Source organism: Jaculus jaculus, chromosome 11 (genome assembly GCF_020740685.1).
Source record: "Jaculus jaculus isolate mJacJac1 chromosome 11, mJacJac1.mat.Y.cur, whole genome shotgun sequence".
Lineage (NCBI taxonomy): Eukaryota > Metazoa > Chordata > Mammalia > Rodentia > Dipodidae > Jaculus > Jaculus jaculus.
In genome coordinates, this window is record NC_059112.1 from 12,441,090 (window position 1) to 12,464,532 (window position 23,443).

At 46.4% G+C, this 23,443-nt stretch overlaps 2 protein-coding genes across 2 annotated transcripts in view; one reads left to right on the forward strand and one right to left on the reverse strand.

Moving 5' to 3' along the window:
- LOC101595661 (insulin-like growth factor-binding protein 7) overlaps positions 1-23,443 on the forward strand; it is a 68,951-nt gene that overhangs the window by 6,547 nt on the left and 38,961 nt on the right. The gene's annotated exons all lie outside the window — the stretch shown is intronic.
- On the reverse strand, positions 19,148-20,406 carry LOC123453279 (MAD2L1-binding protein-like). The gene has a single exon (XM_045130135.1). It carries the CDS (start codon positions 20,404-20,406, stop codon positions 19,696-19,698), a length of 711 nt encoding a protein of 236 aa, XP_044986070.1. The 3' UTR covers positions 19,148-19,695.

Genomic DNA, 23,443 nt, shown 5'->3' on the forward strand with positions numbered 1-23,443 from the left:
GTACACTATATAAATGAATTTCCCATTACTTTGCCCAACATGACATTTGACACTTTGATGAGTGAATCTTATTTTTATTTGCTCTGAGTTGACCTACAGAATATTGGTGTCAAAAAAAATGTAAGATTGTGCTGAAATACTTTAGGAAAGGCTAAGAAGAAAATGCACAATAGATTCACATGACTTTATCTAATCCCCTGGCAAGGACTAACAGCAGGTTTTTAAACGGGCGCCGTGGCCTATGGAGACAATGAGGGCATCGACTTCCCATCAGTCTTCAACAACTTCTTCATGCTTCACTTCAGACGCACCATCGAGGAGTTTAGACTCTGCACTTACATATGCATGTTAATTATTTAATTTCTGCTGCTATGCAGCTCAATTCCATTTTTTAGTAAAAAAAGTTTTGTTATTAAGAATGAATATTGAAGCCAGGTGTGGTAGCACGTGCCTTTAATCCCAGCACCTGGGGAAGAGATAGGAGGATCACCGTGAGTTCGAGGCCACCCTGAGACGAAATAGTGAATTCCAGGTCAGCCTGGACTTGAGTGAAACTCTATCTCAAAAAAATAAATAAATAAATTATATGCTGGGCGTGGTGGCGCACGCCTTTAATCCCAGCACTCGGGAGGCAGAGGTAGGAGGATCGCTGTGAATTCAAGGCCACCCTGAGACTGCATAGTGAGTTCCAGGTCAGCCTGGGCTAGAGTGAGACCCTACCTTAAAAAAATAATAATAATGAATATTGTGAGCTGAGGAGATGGCTCAAAAGGTGAGAACATTTGCCATACATGCATAAGGACCTGAGAAATCCCAAGTGTGCTTCCTCAGCAGCCACATTAAGAAGCTGAGCATGAGCATGGCTAATAAAGTGCTAAGTATCTCACGCACACACACACAAAAAAAAAAAAAAAAAAAGCTGGGCATGGCCGGGCACATCCATTCCCCTGTACACAGGAGGCAGAGACTGAGAGTCAATGGGTTGAATCAGAGATTCTGGTCTGAATAAAACATGCCTATAAGTGACACAGGACACGCTATGACGTCCTCTAGCCTCCACATCCACACACGTGGGGTATGGGCATTTGCACACACACATCACATCACACACCATACCACACACTCTATGCACACATGCACATGTGCTAACAACAACAACAACAACAACAAAATCCAGCATTGTCCCAGCACTCAGGATACTGTAGCAGGAGAATTATAGGTTCAAGGCTAACATAGGCAACATCCAGGAAGCTGGGGAGATGGTTCCGCAGTTAAAGGCACTTACTTACAAAGCCTGTGGACCCAGGGTTGATTCCCCAGCCACCCATGTAAAGCCAGACCCAAAAAGTGACATAAGCATCTACCATTCATTTGCAAGAGGAAGAGATCCTGGCACACTTATACACACACACACGCATGCACGTGCACACATACATGCAAGCTAATTAATTGTTTGATTATTTTATTTTTATTTATTCATTTGACAGAAAAAGAGGGAAAAAGAGAGAGAGAGAGAGAGAGAAAATGGGCCACCAGGGCCTCCAGCCACTGCAAACAAACTTCAGATGCGTGCGCCCCCTTGTGCATCTGGCTAACATGGGTCCTGGGAAGTCGAACCAGGGTCCTTTGGCTTTGTAGGCAAATGCCTTAATCGCTAAGCCATTCCTCCAGCCCTGTTTGATTATTTTTTAAGTAAGAAAAAAACAGAAACCAAATCAACCTAACCCCCCACCCCACAAAAAAACAAATCTAGTAGCGTAGAAATTTATGGAATTCATTAAAATCGTTTTTAACATTTTATTCTATTCTGTTGTATTCTATTCTATATTTTTCTACATTGCATTCTAGACATGCATAGATGCCACGATCATATCATACACATTTTGGGTATGTGTGCTCATATGTGTGAGTGTGGGCACACATGTGCCATGGTGAGCATGTGGAGCGGGGAGGGCAACTTTCAGGTGCCAGTCCCCGCCTTCCACTGCACTGGGGTAGGGTCTGTCGCTCACCACTCTGTTCACGAGGCTCGCTGGCCTGCAAGCTTCCAGTAGATGGCTCAGTCGTTGCCTCCCGACTCTTGTAAGGTGTGCTGGGGCGATAGACATCTGCCACAGCATGCAGCTTTTCACCTGGTTCTGGGCATCTGAGCCCATGTAGCCACGCTTGTGCAGCAAGAACACTTCCCGCTAACCCAGGTCCCCAGCTCGTTGTCCATATAGTTTTACATCTTGCTTTTGATTTACAATTAATATTTCCCATCTGTTCAATAGGAACTAGAATCTGGGCCTAAGAGAGCACTGTTTCTGCCTTTGCATAATTATTTAAATGGGCCATAATTCATTCCAGTGTGTCTGTCATAAGTAGACTCTCAGTTTACATCTAAATGTCTCTTTAGATTACAAGTTGGAGTTACTGGTAAAATTGCTTCTTAAATCTTTTAAAAAAAAAAAAAAAAGTCTAAAAGTCCTGAAACATATCCCCATGGATAATGGCAAGACAGCGGCACATCCAGTCCATCCTCAACACACCCGGAAGCATGAGCTCTGAGCATGATCTTGGGACCGTGATTGGCCACGTCTCTGTCTCATCCGGTGTGTGGGATGCCTGTTACACATCGGAGGGGGAGGCCATGGCTTGCTCCAATTACTAAAACTACAGGGCTGGAGAGATGGCTTAGTAGTTAAGGCACTTGCCTATAATGCCAAAGGACCCAGGTTTGATTCCCCAGTACCCAGGTCAACCAAATGTTCAAGGTGGTGCATGCTTCTGGAGTTCATTTGCAGTGACTGGAGGCCCTGGTGCACCCATTCTGTTTCCCTCTTTCTCTCTCTCCCTCTTTCTTTCTGAGACAACATAGTGAATTCCAGGTCACCCTGGGCTACAGCAAGATCCTACCACAAAAAAAAAAAAAAAAAAAAAAAAAACTACAAATTCTATTTGAAAAAATGCCATTATAAAACAAAGAAGAAAGCCTGACATGGTGGCACATGCCTTTAATCCCAGCACTTGGGAGGCCAAGGTAGGAGGATTTTTGTGAGTTTTAGGCCATCCTGAGACAATGTAGTGAACAGTTCAGTCTAGAACTAGAGGGCTACAGTGAGACCCTATCTTGAAAAAAGACAACACAAACAAACAAAAAATAACAAAGAAGACACAGTATGTTTGAATGACCAAGCATAGTGCCTTTTGACAGGAATTAAATGCAGCTGAACAAGGAAGTGAAGTGAGTGGTTGTGAACACAGGTGCATGCGCGCACACACACACACACACACACACACACACACACACACACACTCCAAACCTCAGACCAAGGCAACTGATGTGTCAGAGCCTATTCAATGTGATAATTCCCATTCATTCATCTACAGTTTCCTTACTTATTTGCTTGCTTGCCTGCTCGTTCCTTTGCTTGCTTCCTAGTTTTGACAGGGTCTCAGTATGTAGGCCAGGCTACCCTGGAACTCACAATAACCTTGCCTCAGCCTCCTGACTGTCGGAGTTACAGGGGTGAGCCCCCACATCTGGCTTCATTTCCAGTGCTTAGTCAGTTCACGCATTTCAGCTTCTGTCCCTAACCTCATGTTCCTTCCATAAACTTCCTGTATGGCTAATATGCGTGTTTCCAATCTCCAATTCCTCTGATGGCTACCAGTGTTCATTTGCCTGTGCTTGTTTTGTTAAGCCACATGTGTGCTGTGGGAGAAAACACCCAGAGAACCGGCAGCTGTTGTCTTGGTAACTAATTTCAGTTCAGGTTTGGACAGCGCTATCGTCTACTATAGTAGATAAAATTATTCCCCAAGTCCCCGTGATCAACTTGGATAATTACAAGGGATCCAACTCTCAAAGAATACACACTGCCTGGATGAATCGGTTTGCTTTGTGGGGAAAAGATAGCCAGTGTATCACTTCATCCTGAGGGAAAAAAGGCCTAAGAAATTAAAAGAGGTAGCCAGATAAATTGCTGCTTTCATATGCATTTTCTAAAAATCAACACCTATGTCACTAAACAGTGTACAAAGTATTCAAAGACCAAATTAGTTTTTAAGCAGCTTAAAGAAAATTGGATCCTCTGGGGGAGATCTCTTCATTGCACACTGCATTTCAAGTGGACAAAATATAAGACTGTGACCCACCAAGTCCTTCAAAACGTCACAGGCTAGAACTGGAGGCCCTCATGTCTGGCACTGCAGAGAAAGGTAGTCAACTTCAAAGCATGAGTCCTCTGACTCTGAATAGATTACACTTGATCCCCAGCACATTACTAGACATCACCACCCTCCTCTGCCCCGCGTGAAATGGTTAGGACCAGGGCTGTGGAAGTAAAACGAGTAACGAACATGAAAATTATTCAGACTGTAAAGCTCTGCATGAATGGGAGAGATTCGATTCCTTTTAACTTCCTCAGTTATGCTCCAACAACTCTCAAATACACCCAATTAATTAACTGTCTTGTATACATCTGTGTCGAACATTTTTAAAAAAAATTTTTTTGTTCATTTTTATTTATTTATTTGAGAGTGACAGAGAGAGAGAGAATGGCACTCCAGGGCCTCCGGCCACTGCGAACGAACTCCAGACGCGTGTGCCCCCTTGTGCATCTGGCTAACGTGGGTCCTGGGGAATCGAGCCTCAAACCAGGGTCCTTAGGCTTCACAGAAAAATGCTTAACCACTAAGCCATCTCTCCAGCTCTATGTCAAACAATTTCCTTTGAGTGGGCCATCCCATGTACAGCTGGGCCGCCCCCTTCCCTCCAAGTTCCTACAAGCAAAGGCCCGGGACGAGTGGGTTATCAGGTTAGCCTGTAGATCCGCTACAAGTTTCTGCAGGGAAAAATCTAAGTGCTTTCCATTTGGTATCCATTTGAGACAGTCTGTTCCTCTCCTGCCCTTCGTTAGCTAGGTAATCAAAAGTTGGCAGCGTTCTGCCTTCTAGAAACCTGTGTTGCATATTGACCTGGAAAGGTGTAAGGATGGCAACTTTTATGTTATCCATCAATCACTTTAATTGGTACAAGAGCGCATCCTGTCAGCCTGCCAAGTGGTATAGGAATTGCGAATGGCTCCATCCTCAGTTAAGTATAATAATGTTGGACTGGAGAGATGGCTTAGCGGTTAAGGTGTTTGCCTACAAAGCTAAAGAATCCCAGTTCGATTCTTCAGGACCCACATAAGCACAAGGGGGCGCACGCATCTGGAGTTCATTTGAGTGGCTGAATGCCCTGGCGCTCCCATTCTCTCTCGCGCTCTCTCCCTCTTTCTCTCTCTCTCTCTCTCTCTCTCTCTCTCTCTCTCTCTCAAATAAATAAATAAAATGTATTTTTTAAAAAAGAATAATAGGGTTGCTGGGCATGGTGGTGCACATCTTTAATACCAGCACTCAGGAAACAGAGGTAAGGAGGATTGCCATGAGTTCAAGGCCACCCTGAGACTACATAGTAAATTCCAGGTCAGCCTGAACTACAGTGAGACCCTACCTCGAAAAAGATTTTAAAAAGAGAGAGAGAGTAATAGTGTTTTCTGGGCTGGGGAAATGGTTTAGTGGTTAAGGCGATTGCCTGAGAAGTCTCAGGACCCTGGTTCCATTCCCCAGGACCCATATAAACAGATGCACAAGGGCGCACATGTGTCTGGAGTTTGTTTGCAATGGCTGGAAGCCCTAGCATGCCCATTCTCATTCTCTCTCTCTCTCTCTCTCTCTCTCTCTCTCCTGCTCTCTCTTGCTCTCAAATAAATAAGTAATATTTTTAAAAAAGAAGTACAGTGTTTCTGAGTCAGATTGCTGTACTGAGGTTGAGGGGCCTAAAACACAGACTCCAGTCTCCAAGGGGCCCATTTTAATGGAGATATGGCAAAAGCTGAGTTTCTCCATCTCCTTGAATTCAGTCCCCTCATCAAAACAGATGGAGCCACAAGAAGTGGTGTGTCCCAGCTAGAAAGAGGGGGAAATGACACTGTCTAAGGGATGCTGAGTTTTCCCTGGTCTGGGTTCCCTGGGCCAGACGGTGTGTGGGCGGGCAGGGACAGGAAAGGACTGAGAAGATAAGCCACCCAGCACCCTTCACCTTGGCCCCAGCTGAAACCACAGAGGAATTGGGGAAATGAGCAAGAGTGCTGCTTTCTTAGTGAATCTGATATCAGCACAAGGGTGAAGGAGATAGATGCTGAGGACACTCAATACCTACCAAAGCAGAGATCCAGATGCTCCAAAGAGCCCATCACAGAAGTAGACTTAAAATGCACCCAACAGGGAATTTTGCAGAAGAGGGGGCAGGAAGATTATCAGAGCCACAAGTTGGAAATTATGCACAGACACATTACCTCTCCCCTATAACTGACTGCTGCCCCCACACATGCACACTAGGTAGCGCAAGGGTCTGGAGTTTGATTGCAGTGGCTAAGGCCCTGGAGCGCCAGTTCTCTCTCTCTCTCTCTCTCTTATAAATAAAACTTTTTAATATAGTATGTTAAAAACGCATTTAAGGAAGAAAAACGCATTTAAGAGCTGGAGAGATGGCACAGAAGTTAAGGAGCTTGCCTACAAAGCCTGATGACCAAGGTTTGATTCCCCAGTACCCACTTAAAGCCAAATGCACAAAGTGGCGCATGCACCTGGAGTTCATTCGCAATGGCTGGAGGCTCTGATGCACTCATTATTCCCTCTGTCTCTGTCCCTCTCTCTCTCTCTCTCTCTCTCTCTTTTTTGTTTTTTGATTTTTCAAGGTAGGGTCTCACTCTGGCCCAGGCTGACCTGGAATTCACTATGTAGTCTCAGGCTGGCCTCAAACTCACGGCAATTCTCCTCCCTTTGCCTCCCGAGTGCTGGGATTAAAGGCATGCGCCACCATGCCCAGCTCTCTCTGTCTCTCTCATATATCTTTCTGCTGGCAAATAAATAAATAAAATAAAACAGATGCATTTGATCCACATAACCTGCCAACCTTGTATCACAGAAACCCAGTGCGGTATGAAGTAACAATTGTTTCCCCTTGGCATCATTAGCTGGTTGAGAGCTGAAGCTCATTTCTGGTGCTCAGCATCTTGGGGAAAGCGGAGCTCAATTGTAAAGCACTTTGTTAGCATATTTAAGGCCCTTAGTCCTGGGAGGAAAAAAAAAAAAAAAACAAAGTAGCTAAGATGGGCTGGAGAGATACCTTAGCGGTTAAGGCATATGCCTGTGAAACCTAAGAATCCCGGTTCGATTCTCTAGGTACCACATAAGCCAGACGCACATGGTGGCACATGCGTCTGGAGTTCATCAGCAGTGGCTAGAGATCCTGGCATGCAACCATTCTCTCTCTTTCTCTCTCTGCCTCTCTGTCTCAAATACATAAATAAAAATAACTAAGATGATAAAATATTATATGTATCTTACCACAGTTTTTAAAAATTAAAAAGTAGGTTGGAGAGATGGCTTAGCAGTGAAGGCACTTGCCTGCAAAGCCTAAGGACCCAGGTATGATTGCCTGGGACCCACATAAGCCAGATGCACAGGGTGGCACATGGGTCTGCAGTTCATTTGCAGTGGCTGGAAGCCCCTGGCATGCCCATTCTCTCTCTCTTTCCCTCTCTCACTCTTTTTCTATCTCAAATAAATAAATTAATTAAATGAAAAAGCAAAAACATGAAGCTACTAGATGCCAGAACCAATGCCCTAAGGCAACAGTATTCCTACAAATGCCACAGTCCAAGTGGGCTCGAAGAACCACCTGTGCTTCCAGGCTTACATGAGGTCAGCAGCCATGAGGAAGGAAAGCAATGAAAACAACCACTAAAAAAAACCCAGAGACGTTCTCTGGGGCATCCGCTCGTGGGTAGGTGCAAGGGACTGGCACGGGGTTGAAGGGTGTGTCAGTCTGTAATCCCCACGGGAGAGGAACTGCTATGAGGAGGAAAGTCAAGACTGAACAGGTCACAGGCAGTAGAAGCAGATAAAAGTGGAGGAGGGAAGCATACCCAGGAAAGCAAGCCACCAAATTTTTAATGCTAAATGAAAACTCAAAATGGAACTCTGAAAAATCACAGGGAGGTGTCCTGGGCTGAGACTGTCTCTCAGCTGGCAGAGTGCTTGCCTAGTGTGCAAGAAGCCCTGAGCTCAATGCCAAGCTTGGCATAAAACCACTGTGGTGACTGATGCTTAGAATAATCCAGCAGTTGAGAAGTGAAGTGAGGTGGGTAAGAAGTGAAAAGTCAACCTTGGCTCCATAGCTAGTTCAAGGCGGGAACCTGTGTATCCAAAAGAAAGGAACCCTAAAACACTTCCTTCCCTCATTCAAAACTTAAGGGTGGGCTGGACAGATGGCTTCTAGGTTAAGGCACATGCCTGCAAAGCCTAATGGAACCTGGTTCAATTCTCCAGGTCCCACATAAGCCAGATGCACATGGTGGCACATGCATCTGGAGTTTGCCTGCAGTGGCTAGAGGCCCTGGTGCACCCATTCTCACACACATTCTCTCTGGTCTCAAATAAATAAAAATTTTTTTAAAAAGTTAAAGGCATGGTGTTGCATGCCTTTAATGACAGCACTCAGGAGGCAGAGGTTGAAGGGTCACCGTGAGTTCGAGGCCACCCTGAGACCTCATAGTGAATTCCAGGTCAGCCTGAGCTAGAGTAAGACCCTACTTTGGAAAAAAAAAAAAAGTTAATGGGTGACTGTGGTGGATTTAATGAGGTGTCCCCCATAAACCCATGTGTTCAGAATGCTTGACCCCACCGGATGGCAATTTGGGAATTACAGTCTTGCTGGAAGAGATGTGTTATTGGGAGCGGACTTATGGGTATTATAGCCAACTTCCCTTTGCCAGTGTTTGGCGCACTCTCCTGTTCCTGTTGTCCACCTGATGTTGGCCAGGGGGTGATGTCCACCCTCTGCTCATGCCATCGTTTCCCTGTGCCCTCAAATGTGTAAAACAAAATGACCCCTTCCCTCCCACAAGCTGTTTGTTTGGTTGGTTGGTTTTTCAAGGCAGGGTCTCACTCTGGGCCAGGCTGACCTGGAATTAACTATATAGTCTTAGGGTGGCCTTGGACTCCTACCTCTGCCTCCGGAGTGCTGGGATAAAAAGGCTATTTTTATTTATTTTTTTTTATACACAGTGGAAGCTGAAACCCAGCCCCATCAGGAAGCTCTGGCTCCCAGCTTCTCTCCTCCTTGCATCTGGGCTAAGTGAAGAATCCCTGGGTGGCAGCTAATGCTTCAGCACCAAATGGTTTTTGCACAAAGTCCAAGCCCTCCTGCTGGCCGGGTCACACCACACAGCAAGAAGGATGTGACTAATAACGAGTGTGACTTCAGAGACTGCAAGCCCAGACAGCTTGTGATAAACACTTAAACAGAGGCCAGGAATGTTTTCCTTTCTGAGGGGAAAATATGTGGTCTGTGATGTGTGTGGGCGGGGTGGGGGGGAGGATAAATCTAAACATCAGCTTCCTCCCTCCATAATTCTTGGGCATTTTAGCAGTAATCATGTCCATTATCCTCACAAGCTTTTTCATACTTTTTGGAGCCTGTAAGGTGGACATGGGCCAAAAGAGAGAAGGGATACATCTGTGTCCAACCGACCAATTCCAAAGTGATTGCCAAGCCAAGTTTAACCTTGAGGGCACTGGGGCAGTTTCCCACTCTTCAGCCAAGAATGTTCCAGAAGGTATCCACTCAAGGTCCACTTTAAATAGTCAGGTCGGGATCCTCACTTCCTGTGCTGACAAAAGAGGGAAGCTCTGAGGGGAAGTGGACTTCTGGGACAGGAATGGGTGACATGAGCTTCAGGGCGTCCCTGGGCATTCTAAGCCCTCCCAGCGGATTCCGAGAGCGCCAGCCAAGGACAGGGGGAGGGCCGAGGGCTGGAGAGTTGATGGTCCCCTTCGCCTGACAGGGGCGACAAAAGCAGCAGGTGGTTTGTCGTGAGAGCACGTTCACTGGCCAAACTGCTCTGCCGCCTGACTTCTAGCGCCTTCGGTACCATCCTCTGCTTGGCTCGTCTTCCCGGTCTAGTTTGTGTTGGAGGGAAAGGAGTGTGGGTGACTGGCCCTCCCTCTGCTCAATTCTACTCTCTCTAAAAAAAAAAAAAAAGAAAGAAAGAAAAAAGAAAAATAAATAAATTTCACAAAGAAATCTCGCACTGGGATGTAGCAGAGGGTTAGGAGTGGAAGGTAAGATTTGATGGGAACTTTAGAAAAACCTTTCATGTTTCATAATTCCTTGAATTTCAGCCACATCCCACATCCCTGAATATCGTGGGCCAGTATGGAGACAAGGCAGGAGGTAGTGTCAGTAGAGGAAGTCTTCTGTGTCAGTTTGTGATTATTCCCTCTCCCATTTTATACATTGTTGTAATCAATTTCCCATCACGGTTACAATTACCTGAGATAACCCACCCGTAAAGAAAATGCTCATTTGAGCTCTCAGTTTTAGAAGTTTCCATCCATGGTTGGCTGGCCTTGCTGTGAGGCACCATGGCAGGGTATGCGGAGGCAGAAAAGCTATTCACATCATCAGGGTGCAAAAGAAAAAAGAAAAAGAAAAGAAAAGAAAAGTAGCCGGGCGTGGTGGCGCACGCCTTTAACCCCAGCACTCGGGAGGCAGAGGTAGGAGGATCGCCATGAGTTCAAGGTCACCCTGAGACAACATAGTGGATTCCAGGTCAGCCTGGGCTAGAGTGAGACCCTACCTCAAAAAAAAAAAAAAAAGTAAAGTAAAGCAAAGATGAAAGGGATGTGGTCCTCTTTTATCTGTCAAGGGTACATCTCACAATGACTCAAAGGCCTCCCATTAGACCCCACTTCTTTGAGTTTCCACAGCCACCCAACACCAACATGAGCTGGGAACACATGAGGATTGAAGGACCCTTAAGACCCAAGCAGTAGCGACCTTTCTTGCTTCTGCCATTGAAATAAAATATGCTCCTTTGGAAACCTAGTCTTAGGGACTCACTCATTCCTTTTATTATAATTAGCAAATGATAGTTATACATAATGCTGGGATCATGATGACAACTTCACACACGTGTATAAACGCATTTTTATCATATTCACCCCCATTACTCTCCCTTGTTCCCCCTTCCCAGTTCCCTCCCTTCTACCTTGCGTCTTTGGTGTGGGGAGGGGCGGCCCAAGGAGCTTCACTGCAGAATCCCGAGACCAGGACTATGTCCTGGAGCGGGGGGGGGGGGGGGGGGGGGGGTGTCTGGTCAGGGTCAACACCCTGCAGAAAATGTGCCCGTTTCCTCGGCAACCACTTGAGCCCCTGCCGTCCGCACCTCCTCTCACACCTCCACTTTTCTGCTCTTTCACTCTCACGGTCTTGAGTTGATCTGTGAAGCCCCTGGTCAGTCCGAGGGGATGGACAAGGGCCATCACTCAGACAACGGTGTGAATCATTGTCAGGATGAACGCTCTGGAGTCTTGCCTATGCTGGGGTCCCAGCCTGTTTTGTTCACCTGTGACAGTTATTTAGCCTCCTGGAGACTCTGATTCCTTTGTCTGCACATGGGACCCGGAACCGCACCTCCTTCACTGGACTCTTGTGAGTCTGCGGACACACCGTGTGGAAAAAGCCTGTACTGTACCAGACACAGTTTAGATCCATTCAAGGGTGGCAGAGGTAGTATCCCGGTGAGACTAATTTTTATTGCTAACAGTTATGATTAAGGTGGGGCATGAAGGCTCACCCTTGAATCCTGGCACTCAGGAGGCGGAGATAGGAGAATCCACGTGAGTTTGAGGCCAGCTTGAGACTACATAGTGAAATCCAGGTCAGCCTGGGTTAGAGAGACATTACCCCCAAAAAAAAAAAGAAAAATAATTAATATTTTTATTTATTTGAGAGAAAGAGAATGGACACACCAAGGCCTCCAGGCACTGCAAAAAGAACTCCAGATGCATGCGCCACCTTATGCATCTGACTTTCTTAGGTCCTGGGGAATCGAACCTGGGTCCTTTGGCTTTTACAGGCAAGCACCTTAACCACTAATTCATCCCTCCAGCCCCCCAAAATTACTATTAATGAGAAAAATAGTATGAATGTGGCAGAAAAAGCACTCTCAGAGGTCAGAGCAAGGACATTACTGGACAAAAGACACCTGGAATGATTCCACATGGCACTTGGCTCGTTAGCTCTCCTCTGTACTTGGTTTTATTATTACCTTGAAGGACAGAAGGTGGAAATTCCCTTCCTCCTGCGTTTATTTTCGGCTGCATTCCTGAGGGCTGAGGCTTCAGCCCAGAACCCATCTGCAGCCAATCCTGGCATGTGCATTGGTCGTGGAGTGCTGGGGTAATTACTCGGTCAATTATTTGACTTTTTAAAGTGCTCCCACCTTGAAGGACCTCTGCAAAGAGGGGCCGTGTTAATGTGTAACCCGGAGATAAGCCAGCCACTGCTCGCATTTCTCATTTAGTTCTTTTTTTTCATGGCTGTTCGGCTAGAAAACTGAGATGGCTATGTCTGGAGCAGAGTTGAAGGGCTAACAATGCACACCAGACATTTTAGCAACACAAAGTGCAATGAATCTCCTACAATTTGTTGGCTTTTTAACAAAATCTCAAAACAGTGTAAATCTATGCTAACCCTCAGCATTGGGAACCCCTTCAGAGCATGGACGAGGAGTGCTCCTAGCAGGAGACACTGAGTTGGCCCCCAGGGATCCACAACTGACCTTGGGGGCAAGAGCCTGTTCTGCCCATGCAGTAACTCCCAGGTGGGCAGGGGAGAGTGGCAGAGCTGGTGCTTGGACAACAGGACTGGAGCTTTCCACTGTCTGGAAACCTACTTGTCATCCAAGTGCATTTCTGAAATTCCTTACTGTACCAGAGCTCTGTAGACTGTGGGTTAAGCCGGGCGTGGTTGCGCATGCCTTTAATCCCAGCACTCGGGAGGCAGAGGTAGGAGGCTCGCTGTGAGTTTGAGGCCACCCTGAGACTCCATAGTGAAACCCAGGTCAGCCTGGACCAGAAAAAACCTCGAGAGAGAGAGAGAGAGAGAGAGAGAGAGAGACAGAGAGAGAGAGAGAGAGAGACAGAGACTGTAGGCTAGCCAGCCCGCCCTGCACACAGTCAGCATTAGAGGAAAGCTCAAAGGAACATGGTCCAATCAACTTCTCAAAAACCCTGAGTGAGAAATACATATTCATATCACTGGCCCCTCAAAGGTGCCTCGTGAAAGGGGGAGGAAGAAAGATCAATAATTAAGAATGCGGTTCTTAGAATTTCAGGCTAGAGGAACTTTGTGTTGAAGGCTAAGGGGGTGAAAGCAAACGTCGGATGTCTTACCGCGTCCCATTAGCCACATCAAGCAGTTTACTTGCACACGGGTTAATTTTTCAGGGCAGAGCCAAGTTCGCCTATGGAGTGGGTTGGGAGCATGGGTTCTGGAACCTTCTCTGAGCCATGTTCAGTGAAGCATTGCCTGGGGCCACACGTTAAACACAGCAGATGCTGTTCCCAGCCCGGGAGCAGGCATCAGACAGGAGGAGGGGCTGAGCTGTAAAGTTTCAAGGCCCACTCTCAGCACCCCTTCCCCCGTGAGATTCCAACCCCTAAAAGTTGCACAAATTTCCCCAGTTGGGGTCCAAGAGTTAAAATGCACAAGCCAGTGAGGACCAGTTCGCGTTCAAATCCTTACAGCACCATTTCAGATGTAGAAGAAACTTCACTGAAGCCTCCCCAGGCCTCTCTTCCTGAAATACCTATTATCTTCTGTATTGATTTCCATACCTGGCATCATCCTTTAACATGTGAGCTCCACTCTTCACCTTGTTCATTTCATTTCAATTTTTTTAGGTTTTTTTATTTTTTTTTTTTTAGAGACAGACAGAATTGGTGCACCAGGGCCTCAGCCTCTGTACTGGAACTCCAGGCGCTTGCGCCACCTAGTGGGCATGTGCGGCCTTGCTCTTGCCTCACCTGTGTGCATCTGGCTTATGTGGGAGCTGGAGAGTTGAACATGGGTCCTTAGGCTTCTCAGGCAAGCACCTTAACTGCTAAGCTATCTCTCCAGCCCATCATTTCACATTTTTGAGACAGGCATTCTCTCTTTCTGTGTGTGTGTGTGTATCCCAGACTGATGGCCTTGGACTCCCAATCCTTTTGCCTCAGCCTCCTGAGGGCTGAGATTACAGGTATGGGCCACCACACACAGCCCACTCTTTGGACCTCCTGAATGGGGACTTGTGCTACAAGACTGGCAGGATCATATAGAACAGACTAAGCCATATGCTTACACAAATGGCGGCAAAGATGGTGGCTTCTTGGCCTCCCCTCACTGACGTCAGAGGCCCCGTGGCTATATGATGAAGACAGGAAGGGAAGAACTTCTGGAAGGTTTCAGTGCTGTCCGTGGGCGAGGCTTCACAGCATTGCTGTTGTTCATATTCCAGCTGAGAAATCCATAGCATCTTTGTCTTAACAAAATGACTAAATGATTATGTTCCTCCCAAAAGTTATAGTTCAAGGCCACGGTGTGATGGCATTTGCAGGTGGGGCCTTTGGGAGGTTGATTGGGTCCTAAGCGTAGAGTAGAGCTTTTTGGGGTGGGGTCAGCTCCCTCATCGGGAGAGCCACAAGAGAGGGGATCTTTCTTTCCACCATGTGAGCAGCAAATCAGCCTTCTGAAGAAGTGGGCTTTGACCATCCACTCCCCCTGCCTGCACCCTGACCTTGTACTTCCCAGCCTCCAGAGCTCTGAGGAATAAAGTTCTTTTGTGTAACCCACCCATTTTATGGTGGAGCAACCCAGGCTGACTTAAACAAGACCCTTAGCAACGAGATTTCTATACAATATCCCAAAATTATCAGCTAGGAGCTCTGAAAGTGAGAATGTCCATCTAACCAAGATGGGGACCATTTGTACCTATTGTCTAACAGAGCTGTATTGCAAATAGACAAACATAGGTGGGAAGAGAGATAAAGAAACCAGATGGGAGCTGGAGAGATGGCTTAGCAGTTAAGGTGCTTGCCTTCAAAGCCAAAGGACTTTGGTTCGATACCCCAGTACCCACATAAACCAGATGCACAAGGAGGCATATGCATCTGGAGTTTATTTGCAGTGGCTGTGAGCCCTGGTGCACCCATTCTCTCTCTCCCTCTTTCCATCACTCAAAATAAATAAAAATAAAGAAAAAAAATTTAAAAAAAGAAACCAGATGGGAAGGTATTTAGTGACTTCTTGCTGCTTCATATGACTCTGTGTCTACCCATTCTTTTTTCAGATGTGAAAATCATTTGGACTTTGTTTTCCTTTTATTCATTTTTATTTATTTGCAAGCACAGAGAGATTAAAAATGGGCATGGACACTCCTGGGCCTCTAGCCTCTGCAAAAGAGCTCCAGATGCATGTGCCACATCTGGCTTTACCTTACCTGGTTGTTGGGGACTCAAACCTGGGTCAGCAGACTTTGCAAGCAAGCGCCTTGAACCATCTCCCCAGCGTGGACTTTATTCTTTCACTTCTCAGCTGTCCTTTAGCTTTCTTGGCTGCTGCATTGACCTCTCCTCTCCTCCAGAGGCTTTTGGGTTTTTTTTGTTTGTTTATTTGTTGTTGTTTTTTTTTTTTTAATGTATTTGCTTCACTGATGTTTAGTGTGTTTTTTATGGTTTTATGGTTACCTTGCAGAAATCTCATTAGAAAAGCACGTTAATGTATTACTTGGCAACCAGGCATCTGACAATGTTCTAGTTCATTAGGTAGAAAACCTCCCCAGGCTTGAGGAGTGGACATTCCTCTGTGCATGGGGAAGCTCTGATCACCTCCATCGGGTCCAGGATTCATTGTAATGAATTTGAGGGGAGGAGAAGGTATCCTAAAGCTAGCAAAATAAAAATAACACCAATTAAGAAGTCAGTGGAGCCAGCCATGGTGGCACACGTCTTTAATCCCAGCACTCGAGAGGCAGAGGTAGGAGGATCACTGAGAGTGTGAGACCACCCTGAGACTACACAGTGAATTCCAGGTCAGCCTGGACCAGAGTGAGACCCTACCTTGAAAAGCCAAAAAAAAAGTAAGAAAGAAAGAAAGAAAGAAAGAAAGAAAGAAAGAAAGAAAGAAGGAAAGAAAGAGGGAAAGAAGTCCGTGAAACAGCCTTGAAAAAAAGAAATGAACTTCTGTTTCTTCTGCTTCTGTTATTCCATGGGATCTGCTGAGCCCTTTCGAAACAGTAGCTCATGCTGGGGCTTCTTTAATATATTTTATTTATTTATTTAAGAGAGAGAAAGAGGTAGAGAGAGAGAATGGACACGCCAGGGCCTCCAGCCACTGCAAAGGAACTCCAGATGCGTGTGCCCCCTTGTGCATCTGGCCTACGTGGGTCCTGGAGAATTGAACCGGATCCTTTGGCTTTGCAGGCAAAATACCTTAACCCCTAAGCCAATGTGGCCTCTCCAGCCCACACTGGGGCTTCTTTAATGGGTAGGAAGTTAGTTAAGCAGTCTCATACCAGATCACAGATTACACGTAGATGACCCTAACAAGAATAGACTCTTCAAAGCCATCTTCATCTCACCATGAATAAATGGATTCAAGTCTCATCTATGGGCCTGTAATTCTCAACTTTGAATTTGCAAACTATCAAATTCCTTCAAAGCTGTGGGGTGCAGTGGAGGCTTTGAATAATAGGATTGCTTACTTTTAAAGGAAAATGCCCGTTAGCAAAGCACTAGGCTTTGAAATGTGATCAGTCAGTGGTCCAATCAACATGGCTTTTCCCACATGTCACTGTTTCTTGTTGAGTTCCAACCACATCTAATATCTCTCATACAAAACATGACTCTACCCTGAGGGCGCCTGGTGCATTTGAAGTAGATAATGCTGTATTGTCTCAATAAAGATGATGCTGCCTAATGAAGTATAATTTAAATTCTTGAAGCATGACAGTATTTGAGTGCTGACTGGGTTTTTGTTTGGGGCTTGGATTATTTTTTTTTAAGTTGTATTTTTATTTTTTAGTAAAAAGATTTGAAAGAAGTAAGCTGCCTGAAAATGTGTTTTCAAAGAGAATCCATAGCCCAGAGTGAAGTCACACACTTGGAAGGCTGCGCTTGGTAGACTAGGGTACATAGATCTCGAGTTCAAGGCCTTCCTGAGTTTCCTAGGAAGCACTTATGCCAAGAGCAATTTCCAGCAGCCATCAAGCAGCTACAGAGGAGACACACTGGGAAGAACTCCAAAAGGAACAGGGAGCCAATTCTACAGGATTCCAGGGCAAGTCTGGGAGGCCTGAGCCTCCACTTGAATCCAGCTGTGCAAAAAAAAAAAAAAAAAAAAAAAAAAAAACCAGGGTCTTTTCTCAGATTCAGCCCCCCAACCCCCTCCCCCGCTGTCATTAGCTTCTCCAATCCGAAGGGCAGAATGGACTAAGTTTACCAGAACCATTCACAGGTGAGAACAGCTAGAAGGGGTTCCAAGGCTGCACCCTAGACGGAGGTCCCCAAACCTGGCAGACGACCTGTGTGTGATGGATGGTTGATGTCATGAAGGCTGACGTGCTGTGACAGCCTTCTGTCCTGACTAACCCCCCTCCCCCCCGCCCCCGCCCAACAGTCTCTGACAGACTGTTAATCCTGACCCACAGAAGACAGAGGTTAGAGGACTGAAGTTGATTTGAGGCCAGTTTGGGACTACAGAGTGAATTTCAGTTTAGCAGAGGCTAGAGTGAGACACTACACCAAGAAAGAAAGAAAGAAAGAGAGAGAGAGAGAGAGAGAGAGGAAGAAAGGAAGGAAGAAAGAAGGAGACAGAGAAAAATTAATTTAAAAAAAAAAAAAACAGAAGAGGGCTGTAGAGATTGCTTAGTGGTTAAGAAATTTGCCTGCAAAGCCAAAGAACTCAGGTTGGATTCCTCAAGACCCATGTAAACCAGATGCACAAGGTGGTACATGCATCTGCAGTTCGTTTGCAGTGGCTGGAGGCCCTGGTGCACCCTTTCTCTCTATCTACATCTCTCTTTCTCTCTCTCAAAATAAATAAATATCCGGGCATGGTAACGCACTCATTTAATCCAGCACTTGGGAAGCAGAGGTAGAAGGATTGCTGAGAGTTCGAGGTCACTCTGAGGCTACATAGTGAATTCCAGGTCAACCTGGCCTAGAGTGAGACCCTACCTCGAAAAACCAAAAAATAAATAAAAATTAAAAACAAAGGGCTGGAGGGATGGTTTACCAGTAAAGGCATTTCCCTACAAAGCCAAAGGATCCTGGTTAAACTCTGCAGGACACACCTAAGCCAGATGCAATAAGGGGGTGCATGCATCTGGAGTTCGTTTGCAGTGGTTAGAAGCCCTGGCAAGCCCATTCTCTCTCTCCCCGCCTTTTTCTCCCTCAAATAAACTATATATACTTTAAATATTTTTATTATTTATTTGAGCGTGACAGACAGAAAGAGGCAGATAGAGAAAGGGTTTCACAGGCAAGCGCTTGACCACTAAGCCATCTCTCCAACCCAAAACATATACTTTTTAAAAATTTAAAATTAAAGGAAACAGAAGATATTGGGGGTAAAAATATATACTCTAGCCTTAAGGCCAAAAAACATTTTTTTTTAATTTTTTATTTATTTATTTGAGAGCGACAGACACAGAGAGAAAGACAGATAGAGGGAGAGAGAGAGAATGGGCGCGCCAGGGCTTCCAGCCTCTGCAAACGAACTCCAGACGCGTGCGCCCCCTTGTGCATCTGGCTAACGTGGGACCTGGGGAACCGAGCCTCGAACCGGGGTCCTTAGGCTTCACAGGCAAGCGCTTAACCGCTAAGCCATCTCTCCAGCCCCAAAAAACACTTTTAAGTCAAAAGTTTTGTAGCTAAGAAGGTGAACAGAGGTTAAAGACACTTACTTGCAAAGCCTGCCTGCCCTGTGTTCCATTCCCAAACAACCCATGTAAGCTGGACCCAAAACGTGGCGCAAATGTCTGGTGTCTGTTTACAGCAAGAAGGACCCATATATGTATGTGCAAATTAAAAAGAAAAACAGCCCCGGGGTGTAGTGGCACATTCCTTTAATCCCAGCACTCAGGAGGCAGAGGTAGGAGGATCACAGTGAGTTGGAGGATACCCTGAGACTACATAGTGAATTCCAGACCAGACTGGGCTGGCTAGAGGGACACCCTACCTAGAAAAAAAAAAAAAAAAACACACAGAAAAGAATAGTTTCAGATGATTTTAATCAGACTTTATTCATTAAATATTTCCTAAATCAATATTTTGTGAATCCATATTTCGTGAATCTAATTCCTGAATCACACACACATTATGACCCTGGTAATCATTCTGAGAGCCACCTCCACAAGACAGTCCACACCACCCACCCATCTTTGCTTTCCAATCCCCAGAGTCACTAATATTCCGTGAATCAATATTTCATGAATCAATATTTCGTGCATATAATTCATAAATTACACACACGTTATGACCCTGACAATAGTTCTGAGGGACACCCCCACAAGACAGTCCACCCCACACATCTTTGCGTTCTAATCCCCAAACAGAACCACTTAACCCAGTGACCTCTAGGAAAGTCAAACTTTGATTCTGATGATTAGAGTCCACATGAAGTCTGGGGAGGGCCGGGCACAGGTGAAAAGTCAGGGTCTTCCTCCCTCACCGGGCAGCAGCTCCAGTGTCAAGCGGGACTTGGGTGACGTGGGCACCGCAGGGAGAGAGGACCGGGCCATCGTCAGCACCCTCCTCCTCCTCCTCCTCGGGTCACTCGCGGAAGCCTTTCAGCATCACCGGCGCCTGGAACCAGATGTAATCTTCCGAAGCCAGGGCTGGGCTGCAAGGGGCGTCACAGGACAGGGTCACGGTGAGTCTGTGAGCCCGCCTGGGCACGCGGTAGTGGAGCTTGGGTCGAAACCACTCCTCCCCACAGTCGCGGTGCCCCTGCACCATGACAGTGGTGCCCATGAGCGGGGGGCACTGCAGCTCGCCAAAGACATCGGCCATGAAGATGGCCTGGAAGACGCGTCGCACGCAGGCCGCTGTGCCCAGGCCCTGGTCCACGCTGAACGGGTCCAGCATGGACAAGTCCAGCTCGTAGAGCTCCTTGGGGTGCAGGGCGTTGCCCCCAAGGAGGATCAACACTCGCGGCACGAGGGTCCGGGCAAAAAAGTCTGCAAGGTGGCTGAGGACGCTCTCCATTTCTGCCAGGGCCTGCTGGCACCTCTTGCTGCTGGTGGCACGGGCGGGCCCGTCCTCCGCCGGGGGAGGGCTTTGCCAGAAGCGCTTGAGCTGCCCGTAAGGCATGGGCAGCTGCAGGCGCTGGTACATGACGTGCTTCAGGAGCTCGCAGGCGAGCTGGTAGCAGCTCTCCTGGGTCACGGGCCCGGGAAACACGACGGGCACCAAGCACAAGGGCTCCCGAGGGCTGGACGGGTCTTGGGCAGGAGACTGATCTGGAGACTTTGGTGTGGCCATGGCCGTCAGAATAAGCTCAGTTCAATATCTGATTGAGGAGGGTCCTGGGGGGGAGAAAAGAAGCAGACAGGAGGGCTGTGAACATGGCTCAGCGATTAGAGGGGTTTCCTTGCAAAAACTGAGAGCCTCACGGACTGAGTTTGATTCCCCAGGGCCCACATAATCCAGATGCACAAAGATGTGCATGTGTCCGGAGTTAGTTTGCAGTGGCAGAAAGCCTTGGCACACATTTTCTTTCTTTCTATCTCCCTCTCTCTCTCTCTCTACCTCTCTCTCTCTGCCTGACACTCTCAAAAAAAGAGAAAAAAATAGCAGATTAGTAAATCTTTGGTTTTTCTTTTTTTGTTTTTAGGTAATCCAGCCTCATTTTTTTTCCCTGAGGCAGGGTCTCGCTATAGTTTAGGCTTACCTGGAATTCACTATATAGTCTCAGGGTGACCTCAAACTCACAGCAATCCTCCTACCTCTACCTCCTGTGTGCTGGGATTAAAGGCGTGCACCAGTATGCCCAGCTTAACCCAGCCTCATTTTTATGGCACATTTTCAGGAGGGAAAAAAATGCCTTATTTCTGGAGGAAAGAGAAACTGCCCCAAGATCTCCACAGAAACCTTGCTGAAAACTAGTGCTGAAGCCACCCAGCTAAGGACCCTCCTTAATTGTTTTACACGACCCACAAACTAGAAAGCTCAATACAAACGTCCCACAGCCCCCACTGGTGATTGCTTCAAGGACCCCACAAATACCAAAATCACAGGCTGTATGGTTACCTTTTCTCGTAGCTGAGGCACAATTCCTGACAAAAATCAGTTCGAGGCTTCACTGGGTCTGGCGGGGAAGGTTCCGTGGCAGGAGCTGCTGGCCACTGGTCCCCACAGCGAGGAAGCAGAGAGAGGCATGCTGCTCCCCAGCCAGCACTCCCTTTTATACAGCCCAGGACCCCAGCCCATCGGATGGTCCCGCCCACAGTTAAGGCGGGGTCCTTCCCACCTCCAGTAATCTCAAATGACCTGGGAATTTGTTTCCATGGTGATTCTAAATCCTATCAATTGGTCAACCACAGGTGAACCATCAGTTACGATAGTGGATTTGCCTATAACCTGCATACATCAGTTATGCTTAAATCATCACAATTACTTTCAACATCTATTACAATGAAATACTATGAAAACAGTAGATACATTGTATTGTTTTTCGCAGTGGCAGGAGGCCCTGGTGTGTCCATGCTCATTTTCTCTCTCTCTCTCTCTCTCTTTCTCTCACTGTCTTTGCAAATAAATAATAAAAATATTTTTAGGGCTGGAGAGATGGCTCAACAGTTAAGGCACTTGCCTGCAAAGCCTAACAACCTGGGTTTCATTCCCCACACCAATGTAAAGCCAGATACACAAAGTGGCACATGCTTCTGGAGTTTGCTTGCAATGGCTAGAGGCCCTGGGGTTCCCATTCTTTCCCCCACCACACCCCCTCCCACTCTCTAAAACAAATAATTTCTTTTAAAAGGGTGGGGGAAACTGGGCGTGGAGGTGCACACCTTTAATCCCAGCACTCAGGAGGCAGAGGTAGGGGGATCCCTGTGTATTCGAGGCCTCCCTGAGACTACATAGTGAATTCCAGGTCAGCCTGAGCTAGAGTGAGACCCTACCTCAAAATAACAAAAACAAAACAAAACAAAAGGGTGGGGGCTGGAGAGATGGATGGGCAGTTAAGGCACTTGCTTGAAAAGCATAAGGACCCAGGTTCAATCCCCTAGTTCCCATGGAAGCCAGATGCACAAGGTGGCACATGTGTCTGATTTTAATTTGCAAAGGCTACAGATCCTAGTGTACCTATCCTCACACTCTATGTCTGTCTCTCTCTCTCTCTCTTTCTCTCTCTCTCTCTCTCTCTCTCTCTCTCTCTCTCTCTTTCTCTCTCTGCCTTTTTCCTTGTCTCTCTTTCAAATAAATAAAAAAGGGAGAGGGGACAGCCGTGTGTGGTACCACACGCCTTTAATCCCAGCACTCCGAAGGCAGAGGTAGAGGAATAGTCATGAGTTCAAGGCCACTCTGAGACTACATAGTGAATTCCAGGTCAGTCTAGGCCAGAGTGAGACCCTACCTCAAAATACAAAAAAAAAAGGAAGGGGAAGAGAAAGAGAAAGGGCCTCCTGCCACTCCAGACAAACTCCAGACCCATGCACCACTTTGTGCATCTGGCTCTTGGTGGGTACTGGGGAATCAAACCAGCACTGTCAGGCTTTGCAAGCAAATGTCTTAACAACTGTGCCATCTCCCAGGCTCATCCTGACCCAGTATTGTTAACTACATGCACACTATGGAATCTCTGGAGGGTTTTTTTAAACCTTAAATGACTAGACGTCCACACACATCAGGCAGCAACACCCCATTACCCCATTGCTCCAACCCCTGGTGATGATCCTTGTATGAGTTTGATTCCTTTAAATACCTCAGATGTATAGAGCCATTCACTACTTGCCCCTCTGTGACTGGGCGATTTCCCATGGTACAAGGTCCTCCAAATTTATCTATGTTATAATAATAAATCTCCCTTGGTATTTCTTTAAGTATAAATATAAGGCTAACATGAGAAAAAAGTCCCGTGTATTTTCTATGGACTATGTAAGATCGGCTGTGCTCACAGGGCAAGTTCATGCTTGAGGGATATTGGGGAGGTAGAAATGTGAGTTCCTTTTTGTCTTTCTTTTTTTATGTATTGAACTGGGTAAATCAAAGATTATAGGATGGCAAGTACAAAGAACATGTGAAGAACAGTTGTGAAAATATATAACCATCCTCACAGACATCTTACACTTAAGTCATATCAGTCCCACATACTCAGTCACCGTCCATCTGTGAGGGTCTTGCATTAATGTGTGGGGATGTTTTGTCTTGTTTTAGCTTTGGTTTTATGGTAAACCTTGCGGGAAGATTTATGATTCAAAACAAAAAGCCTTCATTCTCTCAGAAGATATTATAATTATTAAGAAAGAGCTCTTGGAGATAATAGGAAAAATTCAAAGATGTGTTAGTTACTTAG